This window comes from Aspergillus welwitschiae (assembly GCF_003344945.1).
Source record: "Aspergillus welwitschiae strain CBS 139.54b unplaced genomic scaffold BDQ94scaffold_1, whole genome shotgun sequence".
Taxonomy (NCBI): domain Eukaryota; kingdom Fungi; phylum Ascomycota; class Eurotiomycetes; order Eurotiales; family Aspergillaceae; genus Aspergillus; species Aspergillus welwitschiae.
This window is the reverse complement of record NW_020798695.1, coordinates 1,244,031-1,258,834: the sequence shown is the minus strand read 5'-3', so window position 1 is coordinate 1,258,834 and position 14,804 is coordinate 1,244,031. Positions and strand designations below refer to the sequence as shown.

The window sequence follows — 14,804 nt, the reverse complement described above, 5'->3', positions numbered from 1 at the left end:
ACACATACACACTGCCATCTACCTGTAATTACATCCATCTATCCCACCGAATCAACCCAACAACCACAACCACAACCACCATGTCTACACCAGAAAACACCCTCGCCATTCTCGGCTGCGGTACATCCATTCCCTACCCTGCATACTCACCCATCCATCAATCCAACTAACAAACCAACCACAGGAAAAATGGGCATCGCCATCCTCAACGGCCTGTTAAACACCTCCACCACAGAAACCACCACGACCACGACCACCACCAACACCCCCCTCCCAACGCACTTCATCGCCACCGTCCGCAGCCCCTCCTCCCTCACCACCCTCCAATCCCAATTCCAATCCCATCTCACCACCTCGTCCCTAACCATCCACCCTTCCACCCACAACCACGCCGCCATCACCTCCGCCTCCACCATAATCCTCGCCTGCGATCCCACCGACATCCCCTCCCTCCTCAATGACCCCTCCACCAGATCCGCCCTCTGCAGTCCTCCACCCACCTCATCCCCAAAACTCCTCATCAGCATCGCCGCCGGCTGGACCGTCTCCTCCCTGCGCAACCTCCTCTCCCCTCCCCAAGAATCTATCCTATACATTCTCCGCGCGCTGCCCAATATCTGCGCCACTATCTCCCAGTCTATCACAGCCATCGAGCTTCCCTCTGAAGAGGTGCAGTTGAATGCAAGTACTCGCGTGCCGCGAGCGTTGATTTCCCTGACGGAGGGGATTTTCAGTAGGATAGGGCGCACGGTGCAGGTTAGGGCTGATCAGATGGATACGTTTACGGTGCTTGGGGGGTCCACGCCTGCGTTCATAGCGGTGTTTGTGGAGGCGTTGATGGATGGGGGCGTCGCGATGGGGTTGGGGAGGGAGGAGGCGCGGATGACGGTTGCGCAGGTGTTGAGGGGGACGGGAGATTTGTTGCTTGGTGGGGAGCATCCGGCGTTGCTGAAGGAGAGGGGGACTTCGCCGGGGGGTTGTACTATGGGGGGACTTTGTGTGTTGGAGGAGGGAGGGTTTAGGGGGTTGGTCGGGAGGGCGGTTAGGGAGGGGGTTTGTGTGGCGGAGGGGATGGGGAGGGGGGTGGGGTTGGTTAATGGGACTGGGAGGAAGTAGATATTACTTATTAATAGTGATGTGATGTGATGTGATGTGTTTGGGGGGGTGGTTGGGGGTTATATGTTTGATCATAAAGTTGTTTTATTCAAGGTTGTAGTAGGCAAGATTGTACTATGTATCCAATTGTATGTCTCGCAGTGTCCTCCAAAACAAAAGTACAGAAGTAAAGTATTATCAACTGGGCCCCCTGCCCCATAATTTTGAAGACATCCCCTAGGACCCATTAAAGGTAGACAAAAAGCATGTGCAAGAATCCAAACACTCGTTACTCGTTATCGTGACTGAAAGCATCACCTGACTTATCCAATGATAGGATAGGAGTAAATGGCGGGATATATATAAATCAGCAGATCCTCTTGAGAATGCTGTGAGTAGCTGGCTTGTGTTCGATGAATCCCCGCGCTCTGGGTGTGAGTGACCGGCTCGCCAATCTGGAACGCTCAAGAATAGAAAGGAAAGTAATAAGAAGCACGTCATGCTTAGAAGATGAGAGACAATGAAGTACTGATCGATAACAAGGCTCGTTATAGGATACGAGAGGTGTGAAGTCACTGGTGATAGCGTGCTCAAGAGTCCGTGTCCGGTCGGGATTTGTAACCCACTTCATGTCGAAGAGCCACATCGGTTATGGCAGAAGCGATGTAGCGAGACATTACGCAAGATTTCGGTGCGTGGCAACACGCAGTTGATGGTAGAGTGGGGCGTCAAGAGCCCTCCGATAGAGACCAAGACAAGTGCCGTAAACGCTGCAAGACATGGCGGGATTACCTTGCGGTCCAAGCAAGTCTGTTACCATAAATGGCTTCAGAAGCCTGTCATGGTAGGGTGAAGGATGTACTTGGTAGAAGTCACTAGCGGTTGCGCTTGGAACGCATGAGCGGTCGTCGCCGGGACGACAGAGAATGACCTGACGTAAAAGCAATCAACAGCGGCTAATCGATCAGAAATCAGCAAAAAGTGCCTCATATTTGTCTCTCAAATCATCGGTGTAAATGCTCTGGTTCTTCACATCCGGATCGGGATATTCTTCGAAATTTCCGGTGTCCGCGGGATGATCGACTCGAGGGATGATGGGTCCCTTGATGCGGCGGTAGAACAGGTCATCCCAGTTGATGTCTTCAAAAAAGGGATGCGTTTTGACTCGAGCTGAACCCCCGGAGATGTAACCCAAACGCTCAGTTGGGTTGGTCTTGCATAGCAAAGATATGATGTTCTGGGCTGCAGGCGACATGTTCTGAGGATACCGTATATGACCCTCGACGATCTGCTCGTAGATGCGCATCGGGTTTTGGTCCCAGAATGGCGGCTGTCCCACAAGGAACTCGTAAATTAGGATACCAAGAGCCCACCAGTCTACAGCAAGGCCGTGGCCGCTGTTATGAATGACTTCTGGGGCGAGATACTCGGGGGTTCCACAGAGCGTATAGGTCTCATGGTCGCCAACCTGTTTTGCGAACCCAAAGTCAACCAGTTTGATGTGACCCTCGGCGTCAAGCAGGATGTTTTCCGGCTTGAGATCTGGATAAACAACCCCCTCCACGTCATGAAGAAACTCGATAGTTAACGCTATCTCGGCGGCGTAGAACTTAGATGTGTTCTCGTTGAAGCGTCGTGCACGTCGTAGGTAGCTAAATATCTCGCCTCCAGGGCAATAGTCCAACTATGACGACATTAGTCTTCCATCGCGATAATGCCACGGGTTTCACTACACGGGATGAGGATTGGTTGCGCGTGGCAGGAACACTGATGGGTCTAGGCTTCGTACCAGCATGTATAGATTCTGGTCATCGGAGAAGGAGGCAATCAACGTCGTGATGAAAGGATGGCCGGAAACATCCGCGAGAGTCTTCCGTTCGTTGCGGACATGCTCGACTTGCTTCAGCTTGATCACTATCATGTTACGAACAGAAAACGGTTAGCCAGGTGTCGCTGCAGCAATTTCCACCACAGTTTACGTACCATCTGCCTTTCGGAGTATCTTCAGCGCGTAGACCCTGTTCTTGCGTTGCCTTTCGTCGTTTAACTTCACTAGCCACACCCGAGCGAATGTGCCTGGGCACAAGAATCGCCGCCGTCAGACACTGGCTAGGTTGCGCAAGCGACGAAGCTAAGCTTACCTGTGCCCAGTGTCTTCAACAGTGCGAAGTCATTGACATTCAACCGACGAGTTGATATCCCCAGCTGTTTCTCTTCAGCACGACCAGCGATGACGAACGGACTCAGTCGACGCTGATGAGGCGGTCGGACAGAAGCCACTATCTCCTTTTCCCTCTCGTGGATATCTTCCGACCCCATCTTGAACTGGCTAGTTGGGACTGAGAATCTTTGCATGTCGTTAGCGCATCGATCGGTTTGGTGACCCAGGAAAATGGCAAGGGATCCTGTCGCGGAGGACCGCGGGGAGAGGGGGAAGGTGTGGGGAGAAAAACAAGGAGTCGCTGGGGTAGCAATTGGGCGAGTACCGGGTCCCTTAAAGCTGGTAGAGAAATGCAGGCGAGTTATTATCGCACATAGAGATTGATCAGGGGAACAGCAACGGCGCGGGGATTCGCAAGAGGATTTTGCGGGATGGAAGAGCTTTGATGAGGCCGGTCTGGTTCTCATCCAGCCGGCGGCGCTACGGGAAAGAAGAGACTCTGACGTTACCGGCCGGCGGGGCAGCCACTGGCCTGTGTGTTCGAGTCCGCTGCCGGTCATTAGCCATCACCCCGCTGCTCGGCGGTTGCGATCTTCTTTTGATAACTTAAAAATGATCTAGTTCCTGCAATAGAAAGAGAGAGATAGGTAATGACATTTCAGATAACGTATATGCTATTTCGACACTCCAGCAATGTACTAGTACAAGACACCAGACCTCCCCGGACGAAAGGCATCAATACCAGTGTCAGCGCCAACGACTGATTGGTCCCTGGACAATAAACAGAACTGCCTCTCCTTGATCGCAATCTCTGCACTCATCTGTACAGCAGTAAAGTTTCTATAGGAGACAAAATACGTCCCCTGGTGGACGTGAGTGGCCAAGAACCGGGAACACCAAGCGCAACATGCAGAACCCGCTCAGCCAGAGCTTTTGGAGTTGAGAATCAAGCCAACAATCAATCTATGGGAGTAAGTATGAAATCTTGCTGCTGTAGTGGATGTGCACATACCCGTAGAGACCAAGAACCTCGCCAAAAATCAAGATAAGAATCATACCGACATAAACTCGAGATTGCTGCATGTACGCACGAACACCCTGTATCCATCATTAGCAGCTGTGCACTTCCATCCAGAGATTCCTCGCAATGACTGCTTACCGCATCTCCGACAACTCCAATAGTATAACCGGCAGCCACGCCTGCGAGGCCAACCGACAACCCCGCAGCAAGGTGCATGAAGCCACTTTCAAAACAATATCATCAGACAAATTTATATATGAGTTGAGGCGGAATACCGGGAAACGTACGTGTAAAGGCTCATATGCTTGTTCGGGGGAGGATCCATGTCACCGGCAATGAGGACCGAGATGACGAGGCCGTAAACTGCAATAATACCGGACATGACAACCGGAATCAAGGACTGCACAGGTTAGCACAAGCAAAGATAATGCTATAAAACGCGACACAAAGCTAAAACAGGTCTAATATACCTTCATGATCAGGTCCGGCCTGAAGGTTCCCACTCCGGAGATACCAATTCCTGACTTCGCCGTTCCATATGCGGCTCCCATTGCTAGATGAAGTGAGCTGAGATGTTCTCGTAACAATCAATCAATACCTCCAGCTTTGTGAGTCGACATACATCCGAAGATCATCTTTGGAGAGGTGGTTAGCGTGCGGTGATCGGAACGGGTGGCGTGTAGTTGATACTCACAGCTGCCGCAATACCTGCCTGTTTTGGTGAGTTAGCAAATGATATTCGTCGCGTCATAACTTCTGCGAAGAGGGATAATAAAGGAGCAACGTACGAAGGAAAAGAACGGAGCGAACTTGGGGGAGAATTCGCTGTCCGCCATGATGACCGTATCCACCCAGGAAGCACGAGGATCAGGAGAGAGAGAGCAAGGGAAGGGGGAGGAAGAAGAGGAGGAAAGAAAAACAAAGAAGCGGACAAGTAAGAGCCTGAACAGGTGAGACGAATCCTTGGCTGAAGCAGAAGAAATCCGACCAGTATCGTCTCCAGACGTCCGTCGGAAGCAGCCAGCTGGATAGACACGATAGCTTTGGCAGGTCGGCGGAATGCGAGGTTGACCGAAGTTGTCCGCCCGGGCCACCGTATAGGAGAAGTGGCCTATCCGGGTTAGGAGTGACATGTGCCTGTTCGACCCAACAACCCCCGTGCTCTTCCTTCTCCTACACGGCCGCCGGTCCCATTCTTCACCAACTTCCCTGGCAATCATAATAACTGACACCTGCCTACTTCTCCTACTATCCACTACTGCCTCCCTCCCTCTCCCCACTCTCTACTTCACTCTCTCCCTCCCTCTATAACCTTAAAACACTTTCCCTCCCCCTCCCCCCTCCTCCCTCCACCCATCTTGCCTGGCCTTACCCCCTCAGATTCTTTCCTCTCCCTCTTCCCCAGGCACGCCACCCCCAGTCTCGATCGAGCGATCCCGCCCGAGGGAGCATGCTGAGGTTATGAACTTGCAGGGGCCCTGGCTTGCCGTTGCGCTCAAGGCTCCTAGCGCACTTGGATCGTTAACACACCACGCGGTCTCGACACCCTCTCCAGGCTTTCAAATCGCACCAACACCTGAACACCAAAAGGCATGATATATTGAGGGGGCTTTTGTGTGTAGAGGCTTTTCTTCTCCTATTCGAATTTTATTCTTGTCTTATTTTACTCTTGATTCCGCTTATAAATTATCGCCCCGTGGAGTATCTCATTTTCTTTTTTCCCACCCGCGCTCTCCTCCTTCTCCTTACTCCACGATTCGAAACGATCTCCTCGCGACGCTCTGCACGCTCTCTACGACCGGATTCGATACCCTCCCTTCTTCCCACCTTTACCTCACCCGCCTCTCGCCTCGTGTGATCCATCTCCTTGCCACCTTTCGCCGAAGTATCCCCAGAGTGAGGAGTAAAGAGGGGGCTACATACACACCATGGCCGATTTAGGGGGTCAGCAAGGCCGGAACTACCGGCCTTACGGGCATCCCTCCGCTTTTCAACGTGATGCTGCATTTTCCGAGATTTTCGGCGGAGCACCGGGACGCTCGCAGACGATGACCTCCCAGACTCCCCAGTTCTCTCAAGATCGGGCCCATACCATGTCTTCACACGTGCCCCATCCGCAAATGCAGAGGGGTCCGCCACCACCCGCGCGCCAGATGCAGAATGGATACCCCCCGGGCACCCCCAACGGTTATTATCAACCGTACGGCGGAAGCGCAGCTACAATGACCTCCCAGCACCCTTCCCAGAATCCTCCCCGACCCTATCCCGGGCGCTCTGCTTACCCTCAGCCGCAGAGGCTTGATTCGAGGCCGAACCATGGGCCACAATATCCGGATGCAAAGGGTTATGCTCGACAAGTGCCCCACCCGGCCCTGAACTCCGACGCTTACAGATCGAGGTCAATGGCAAGATTGGGAGGGCCACCGATATATCAGCCACCGTCCAGTGGCTTCAACCACACCTCGGCAACCTATTCCCGTCAACAGCCCTATAATCCAGGCGCCGCCCCTATGACACCTCAGGGACGTGTGGTTCCGGAGAGGAATCAGAACGAGCGCTCCATGTCACTGACCACTTACTCCACTGACCGCGACCACGCTCATACAACACAAACTGGACGGGTCATTCCTCCCAGGCGACAGCCTTCCGGCCCTAGCCCACCCCCGGAAGCTTCGTATCCAGCGGACGTGATCAATGCGTATGAGGTCAACGGAAAGTCTCGTCCCCCTAGCGATGGTTCCATGAACTCCCGCACCATGTCCATGGCATCCACTGTTGTTCCGGATCGTACTATGAGCATGCAAAGTCAAATTGCTCCGAAACCTAGTAACACGTCGACTCTTGTCCCAAGCAATTCCCGTCGGAGTAAGGTACCGCTAGTTTACCCAGCCCTGCTTTCGAAAGTGGCCGATGTCTTCCGTGAGAGGATTACGCTCGCTGAACGGCAAAAGAACGGATTGTCGTATCAGAATGCGTTCTCCGGTGCGGAGGCGGTCGATTTGATCGCATACATCATCAAGACTATGGATCGCAATTTGGCTCTGCTGCTGGGACGCGCTTTGGATGCGCAGAAGTTCTTCCACGATGTGACATATGACCACCGTCTGCGAGATGCTCCCGGTGAGCTTTACCAGTTCAAAGAAACCATGGGGGAGGAAGCGCCCAGTTCGGAGGTAAATGGAGTATTCACGCTATTGACTGAATGCTACTCGCCGACTTGCACTCGCGACAGCTTATGCTACTCGATTGCCTGTCCTAGGAGGCTAGAACAGCAAGCTAGATTGAACCTCAAGCCGCAGCCGGGACTCCGTTCGTCTGCCTCCAAGGGCAGTTTGCACGGAGACGATGATGATAATGATAACCAGAAGTTGTGGATTAATATGGTCCCCAAGGAGATTTCTGATGGCATTGACGACCGCGAGAAGAAACGCCAGGAGATCATTTTCGAGATTATGTACACCGAGCGTGACTTCGTCAAGGACCTCGAGTATCTACGAGACTTCTGGATGAGGCCACTGCGTTCGGCAGGCAATGCTAATCTTTCGCCAATTCCTGAGCATCGACGGGAGAAGTTCATTCGCACGGTATTCGGAAACTGCTTGGAAGTCTTGAAGGTCAACGGCGGACTATGTGAGGCTCTGAACGCACGCCAGAAGGAGAATCACGTCGTCAAGACAGTCGGTGATATCTTCTTGCAACACGTGCCACGCTTTGATCCATTCATCAAGTACGGTGCAAATCAGCTCTACGGAAAGTACGAGTTCGAGAAAGAAAAGGCATCAAACCCGGCTTTTGCGAGGTTCGTTGAGGAAACAGAACGTCTCAAAGAGTCACGGAAGCTGGAATTGAACGGTTACCTGACCAAGCCCACCACTCGTCTGGCAAGGTACCCCTTGCTTCTGGAGCAGGTTGCCAAGAACACGGCGGACGATAATCCTGACAAGCAAGACATTCCCAAGGCTATCAAGCTCATCAAGGATTTCCTGTCCCGCGTCAATGCTGAGAGTGGAAGGGCTGAGAACCATTTCAATCTTGTGCAGCTCAATTCAGCCTTGAAGTTTCCCCCGGGCGAATATGTCGATCTGAAGCTGACGGAAGAGAACCGTCAGATGCTGACGAAGATGGCTTTCAAGAAAACGCCAACTGACAGTTCTGAAGTTACTGCATACCTTTTCGATCATGCGGTTCTCCTGGTGAGAATTAAGATCGTGAACAAGCGAGAAGAGTACCGAGTTTATCGGAAGCCCATCCCTCTCGAGCTTCTGGTCATTGCTCAAATGGACGAGGTGATCCCCAGGGTTGGTGTCGCTAAGAGGCCCTCCTCTAGTCTGCTCTCCAACAAGGCTGCTGCAAACCCGCCCACGACTAAAGATGGCCTTCCCATCACTTTCAGGCATCTTGGTAAGGGGGGATATGAGCAGACTCTGTACGCCACTTCTCCTACGCAAAGAAGGAAATTCATCGAGATGGTGGAAGAGCAACAACGGAAACTTAGGGAGCGGAACAGCAACTTCTATAATAAGACTGTCCTTTGCGAGAAGTTCTTCACCTCTGTCAACCGGGTGAATTGCCTTGTTCCGGTTGGTATGTTATTACTCTGCCCTCATAACTGCCGATATATTTGCTAATGGTCTTTTTGGTAGACGGTGGCAGGAAGCTCGTCTATGGTACGGACAGCGGCATTTACTTGTCTGAGCGTTGGCCTAAGGATAAATCGGCTAGGCCTAGACGAGTTCTTGACGTGAGCCAGGTTACGCAAATGGACACTCTGGAAGAGTATCAACTACTCTTGGTCCTGTCGAATAAGACGCTCTCGTCCTACCCAATGGAGGCCTTGGAAATTAGCGAAAGTCAGAACACAGTCGCAAAGCGTCCCAAAAAGATCCAGGGACATGCCAACTTCTTCAAGGCAGGTATTGGACTGGGTCGTCATTTGGTGTGCTCCGTCAAGACTTCGGCTCTGTCCACAACGATCAAGGTCTACGAGCCTATGGATAATTTGGCGAAAGGCAAGAAGAAGTCTGCGGTCAGCAAGATGTTCCAGAGCGGTCAGGACAGCCTGAAGCTCTTCAAGGTGCGTCTACTTTCTATATCTGTCCTCGTGAGTAGCATTTTAACAGCCAGAGCAGGAATTCTACATCCCCGCCGAATCGTCGTCGATACATTTCCTCCGTTCCACCCTTTGCGTTGGCTGTGCACGTGGTTTCGAAGTTGTGAGTCTGGAAACAACTGAGACTCAGTCACTTCTGGATCAGGCCGACACCTCGCTCGACTTCGTTGCACGCAAGGAGAACGTCAAGCCGATCCATATCGAGCGTATGAATGGAGAGTTCCTGCTCAACTACAGTGACTTTTCTTTCTTTGTCAACCGCAATGGTTGGCGCGCACGCCCAGACTGGAAGATTTCATGGGAAGGTAATCCTAACGCTTTCGCCCTCTCGTACCCTTACATTCTTGCTTTCGAACCAAATTTCATTGAGATCCGGCACATTGAGACGAGTGAATTGGTCCATATCATGACCGGAAAGAACATCCGCATGTTGCATTCTTCCACACGAGAGGTAAGCCGTCTCCATTAACGTTATGTCTACATGCAGCACTAACCACTATTCAGATTCTGTATGCCTACGAAGATGAATCGGGCGAGGACGTGGTAGCCAGCTTGGATTTCTGGAACAAGCCGCAACACTAGGCCCGCTGATATAAGAAGAGGGAGGGAATACGAGAAATATCTCATGCACCTTGACTGCTTTTGACTGCACTTTAGAATGACCCTATGATGGTCGCAAAGCGCATATATCCACTGCATCCTTTTTTTTTCTTTGAAGCTCAGTTTTCGCTGACCTTTGCGGCCACTTTTACTTTCTTGAGCTGTTCCGAGGATCTCCTTCTTATAATACCTCCATGTTGTCACTTCGATCTGTCTCCATCAGATCAGCTTGATCAAATTATCTTTGTACAATGAAGCGCATCAATACCACATGCTTATCCAACTCTTATTTTCCCCTCGCTTACTATAGTAGAGCTTCTGTGACTCCATCTCCAGATATGTCATGGCCCCAGCCTGGAATGTCGCCTCAACTCATCACAGTGCCAAATTAGCTCATTCACCTTCTTGGCTTGGCTCCCGCGCTCAAGCACAGTGACCCCCTGAGCCAGTCACCTGCTTTATCCCTGGCACTCAGGGGACCCTGTCACATGGCCAAACTTGTCGGGCAACCCAGTAGGAAAATATGCGTCCCTTCTTAGATATCGAAAGATTGACCCTCCCAGTGGGCTAAAATAAACACTTTTTAGAATCCATTCAAATTGGTCCTGGCAGATGATCAAACTGAAGGCTCTTAGCAGCACACACACGCACACATAACACCGCTTTGGCATGCATGGTTTGTATTCAGTACGGACCACATTTTCATAGTACTATATACTACTGCTCACATGGGCCTAAGGGTCATCCAGCTTACTATATTTTGTTAATAACCATTCGTTCATAAAGTGGTAATCTCGTTTCAGGATTTCATTTGTAGTGGTTGACAATGGTATCTCGTCGATAGTAAGTATAGTAGTAGTAAAGACGGTGAATCAACAATACTTGTTTTCTGGTTTAGGCGCTATTTCGACAGACTAGTAGATACATACTTACTTCGATCAGTAACAACGATAGAGCTTAGCGTCTTCAATAACATATATTTTGATATTCTGTGGGTAGAGTGATGTGTATATTATTTCATTTAATGGTTTTATTCTTCTCTTATTGGCACTGATGGTACTTCTCAACTCTTAAGTTATCAGTACTACTTGTCATCAAAGTTGCGGGATATGGGGATACCTAATACTAGTAATAATGATATGGAACCCTGAGAGGGACCTGTCCATGTGAGATTCCTTGACACCTACTCCGTACTACATCGACTGACTGGCTACCGCCCAACCCCCCAGTGAGCGTTCCATAAGATTTCATCTCGTGACGATTGGCAAATCTTCCAATGTCTGACACTCATGTTGATATTATGTACTCTGACATCACCCTATCTAGTCCTTATCATACACAGGTATCATTACAATTAAAGCCAAGAAAAATCAGTACGTCTGCGGCTCTTACGGTGCGCACGAATTATGTTCATGATTTGAATACCACATCCATCATTCCTGCTCGCTGTTTGGACTACTCCGTCGGAGACCGGAAGCATCCTTCCTCGATGTCTAAAAAGACTTTTCATGATGACATCCCCCAACTCGGTATTTGCTGCTGCCGCCCTGACTGCTCCTTCGGAGACCGGAAGGTTCTTCTCAAAAAGTTCGAGGAAGCAGTCAATAATAGCATCTCCGGCTTTGGTATTAGCTGCTGCTGTCTTTACAGCTTCCTCAGAAACTGGAAGTCTCTTTCCTCGGTGACGAAGGAGGCACCTCACGAAAGATTCAGTATTCTTTGCTGCAGTTATGACCACATTCTTGGAGATTGGAAGGGATCCACGTCGGTGTCGAAAGAGAACAGATAAAATTTCAGTTCCACAGGTTTCATTCTCTGCTGCTGCTTTGATGACTTCCTCGGTGACAGGCAAGTTCTCCCCTCGGCGCTTGAAGAGAATTTCCATGAACCTAAGTCCATTCGCAGGGTTTCTGGCTGCAGTCTTGACCACTTCTTCAGAGACTAGAAGTATGTCGCGCTTGCACATGAAGAGAAATTCCAGTATCATACTTCCAGATAACTCGGTATTCTCTGCTGCCGTCTTTACCACTTCTTCGGAAATCGGAAGACCCCCGCCCCGGTATTGAATGAGGAGCTCCATGGTCTGATGTCTGGCATTTGCCGCTGCTGCCTTGACCACTTCTTCGGAAAATAGAATATTCTCCTTTCGCTGTTGAAAGAGAATACGCGTAATTATATGTCCATATTGGCTAGTATTTCCCGCTGCTGCCTCAACCACTTCCTTAGTGACTGGAAAATCATTTTCACGGTGTTGGAAGAGAACCTCCGTAATCTTATGGGCGTATTTTCCAATATTCTTCGCCGCTGCCATAGGCACTGCTTTGGTAATCGTGAGGTCCTCTCCCTGGTGTTGTAGAAGGAGCTCCATAAGTATATAACCACACGACCCATCATCCTCCGCCACTGCTTCGACGATATCATCGGTGGATGAGAAATCACCCTCCCAGTTATGGAAGAAAGACTGGAAAAACCAACTGGCAGAATCCTTTGGTGCTGCTGCTGTCAGGCTTCGGGCAAATATACGTGTTGTGCCACTTTGGCAAAGTAGATGCTCTAGAGTTTTCTTTCCCAAGTTCGCCATTGCCAATGCATCCAGAGCAGTATCGACTATGACCCACATGATAAGGTTCCGTCTTTTGTCCACCTCTGACTGCTCTTCTTTGTAGTCTGGTGCCATATAATTGAGCTTTGATTCAGCGTCTAAGTCGACCTTATAATGATCAGCTAGAGGCACCCTCCAAGTCAGCAAAATATCAATAAGACTGTTCATGAAACGCCTTCCATGGACGGTTTGTTCCAACATCTCTCCATGACGCCTTTTCCGAGGTGTGACCGCAGGCATCACTATGGTAAAATGGTCCCTGCAAAGCCTAATAATACTAGGCTTAGAGGCCCCTTGTAGAAGACAAAGAATGTCACCGTCTTGGACGAGCCGTGCAGAAGCTTGCAATTGCCATTCAGTTTTCCAGTCACGTCTATTACCAAGCCACTGCGCTGTATGGTTCCAGTGCACCTTTATGTTGTAGTGACAATGCCGACATCCCCTCTCCAACAGAATAAAGATGGCCTATGATCCATGCTTTACCTTTGATGACAGCTGTATCTATCCCATGCCAAGTCTCCACAGAGCATTCTGGAAAGATATGTTGGGCAACTTGCTTGAATACCATATCCCAGGGAAGGCCATAAATTTGGTGTTAAAGCATCCGTGATCGGATCAGCACTCAGGCCTAGAAGGGCATATACTTTGTCGTGCTGCTCGGTAGCATCATGGCTGCAATACATTCCAAGGAGTTCCCCAATAGTGAGGCTTCCTCGTGAATTAGGCTCATATTTTGGTCGATCAAGCGCACTTCTGATAAGGAAAGCAACTGGGCCAACCAATGCCTGAAATCTCGATGAGAGCCCTGATTTCCTCAGGCCTTCACAGAAGACATGCCCTTTTATCTGGACAGAGCCACACATGACGTAGATAAACTGTGCAACACCAACCTCCTGGAGCACCTAACGTGTTATATTCTGTTTAGTCATGTCCTTTCAAAAATGAAACCAGCTGGGGTCTCACCCAAATACGGCGAAACCAAGCTCTTTGCAGCAGCTTCAAGCATGCCTCTTGATATTCCCCAATACTTATATCCTTTTCTTCATCAATACAGCGTATCCAATTAAGCGCTTTGTCACCATCTTCATAAGCCTCTCCAAGCCAAACTATGACATCCTGAGCCTGTGCGTAAATCGTCCGCATCAGTGGAATTTGTTTGGCTTTCTCATCCCAATTATCCTGATCGATGCATATGGCATCAACCCACAGTAATCGCTCAAGTTGGCGATTGCGAAGATGTAACAGCGCAACATAAAGATTCTCTGTTACGGAGAAGACACAACCGTTCAGTGTAATCTTTCGCGATCTTTTATCACTTCCCCATACGTAGGAAAGCGCCTCATAGAGATGTAAATCTCCGCTGCCCGTGTCTACTGCTAAGTCGTAGTCGATAATTTCGCATTCTAAGCGAGCATTTGGATCCTCACTCGGCAGGAGGCGTATCATGCGTGTTGTATAGCTCGACGGCTCATCAGGGAGCTTTGCGTAGGTAAAGGCTGACCATGTCCGATCAGAGACGAGTTCCCGTCCTGGAGACATGGTATCAATGAATTGAATGACTTCGGATCTTATTCGGTATGGAGAAAGGAAACGTGGTAAAATTCCAGCGGATGGGTCAAATGAGGTTGATTAAGTACAGACGCGTCAATTCAAAAGTGGAAGGTGCATGGCGCTGAGCTGGTGCGGCTGAATCGCGGGGCCACCACCCCTCGTCCAAACAATGCTAGCTATATGACTGATCCCATGAGGATCTACTGGACCTTCTTGGACACTGGGAAGGAGATGTATAGTTAGATCAATGACCATGGTCTTCGATGTATCTCTTCTCGGCTGATGTCTCGACACCGATTATACTGGAAAGCGTCTGCATCTTTCCCAACAAGTTTGGCTTACAACTGCTTACACATCTTTCTAGAGCACAAAAAAAGGGACCGAGATTTTCTTATTGTGACATGAAAAAGAAACAATATGCAATCTTATGTCGATCATTATACGTGTAATGACCTTCTGCTAGCATCTACCCAGGTGAGTGGCCGCTAAGTTGTCTACAAGGTGGGTTAGTAGTACTAGTTAGTATAAAGTCTGAGTGCATTTCAGTTTTGTTGTTGGGGATATATATTTAACCAGCAGTTCATCATCGGTATTTCTGAGTATCCAAAACAATAAAGCTTCAGCTGGACAAGGCCCAATTCATGTGTCCTAGTACAATACTATA

General features: G+C 49.9%; 5 protein-coding genes across 5 annotated transcripts; 2 read left to right on the top strand and 3 right to left on the bottom strand.

Moving 5' to 3' along the window:
• Positions 1 to 80: 80 nt before the first annotated feature.
• Positions 81 to 1,116, top strand: BDQ94DRAFT_165154 (pyrroline-5-carboxylate reductase family protein; the record flags this gene model as incomplete). Its single annotated transcript, XM_026770216.1, has 2 exons — positions 81 to 120; positions 185 to 1,116. The coding sequence occupies 2 exons, from the start codon at positions 81 to 83 to the stop codon at positions 1,114 to 1,116; spliced, it is 972 nt and encodes a 323-aa protein (XP_026632464.1).
• Positions 1,117 to 2,059: 943 nt separating this feature from the next.
• On the bottom strand, positions 2,060 to 3,414 carry BDQ94DRAFT_165153 (cAMP-dependent protein kinase; the record flags this gene model as incomplete). The annotated part of the gene is made up of 4 exons (XM_026770215.1): positions 2,060 to 2,779; positions 2,885 to 3,009; positions 3,079 to 3,171; positions 3,237 to 3,414. 4 exons carry the CDS (start codon positions 3,412 to 3,414, stop codon positions 2,060 to 2,062), a joined length of 1,116 nt encoding a protein of 371 aa, XP_026632463.1.
• A 482-nt stretch (positions 3,415 to 3,896) lies between these two features.
• BDQ94DRAFT_133069 (V-type proton ATPase proteolipid subunit) lies at positions 3,897 to 5,409 on the bottom strand. Its single transcript, XM_026764201.1, has 8 exons — positions 5,066 to 5,409; positions 4,972 to 4,989; positions 4,900 to 4,912; positions 4,748 to 4,830; positions 4,565 to 4,677; positions 4,416 to 4,500; positions 4,269 to 4,354; positions 3,897 to 4,219 (listed from the first exon to the last, which is right to left on the bottom strand). Exons 1-8 carry the CDS (start codon positions 5,111 to 5,113, stop codon positions 4,177 to 4,179), a joined length of 489 nt encoding a protein of 162 aa, XP_026632462.1. The 5' UTR covers positions 5,114 to 5,409; the 3' UTR covers positions 3,897 to 4,176.
• Positions 5,410 to 5,949: 540 nt separating this feature from the next.
• Positions 5,950 to 10,398, top strand: rom2 (putative Rho guanyl nucleotide exchange factor (Rom2)). Its single transcript, XM_026776029.1, has 4 exons — positions 5,950 to 8,861; positions 8,921 to 9,351; positions 9,407 to 9,838; positions 9,892 to 10,398. The coding sequence occupies exons 1-4, from the start codon at positions 6,206 to 6,208 to the stop codon at positions 9,967 to 9,969; spliced, it is 3,597 nt and encodes a 1,198-aa protein (XP_026632461.1). The 5' UTR covers positions 5,950 to 6,205; the 3' UTR covers positions 9,970 to 10,398.
• A 619-nt stretch (positions 10,399 to 11,017) lies between these two features.
• BDQ94DRAFT_176941 (HET domain-containing protein) lies at positions 11,018 to 14,258 on the bottom strand (the record flags this gene model as incomplete). The annotated part of the gene is made up of 5 exons (XM_026772785.1): positions 13,553 to 14,258; positions 13,155 to 13,491; positions 13,041 to 13,120; positions 11,380 to 13,000; positions 11,018 to 11,046 (listed from the first exon to the last, which is right to left on the bottom strand). Exons 1-5 carry the CDS (start codon positions 14,126 to 14,128, stop codon positions 11,018 to 11,020), a joined length of 2,643 nt encoding a protein of 880 aa, XP_026632460.1. The 5' UTR covers positions 14,129 to 14,258.
• Between the last annotated feature and the right edge of the window lie 546 nt (positions 14,259 to 14,804).

Excerpts from the sequence above, each read along its gene's own strand:
- rom2 (XM_026776029.1), top strand. The coding sequence starts at position 6,206 with ATGGCCGATTTAGGGGGTCAGCAAGGCCGGAACTACCGGCCTTACGGG. Across the intron at positions 8,862-8,920 it reads GAATTGCCTTGTTCCGGTTG|ACGGTGGCAGGAAGCTCGTC; the intron begins GTATGTTATTAC and ends TCTTTTTGGTAG. Across the intron at positions 9,839-9,891 it reads TGCATTCTTCCACACGAGAG|ATTCTGTATGCCTACGAAGA; the intron begins GTAAGCCGTCTC and ends ACCACTATTCAG.
- BDQ94DRAFT_133069 (XM_026764201.1), bottom strand. The coding sequence starts at position 5,113 with ATGGCGGACAGCGAATTCTCCCCCAAGTTCGCTCCGTTCTTTTCCTTC. Across the intron at positions 4,678-4,747 it reads GGCCGGACCTGATCATGAAG|TCCTTGATTCCGGTTGTCAT; the intron begins GTATATTAGACC and ends TAACCTGTGCAG. Across the intron at positions 4,355-4,415 it reads TTGGAGTTGTCGGAGATGCG|GGTGTTCGTGCGTACATGCA; the intron begins GTAAGCAGTCAT and ends TGATGGATACAG.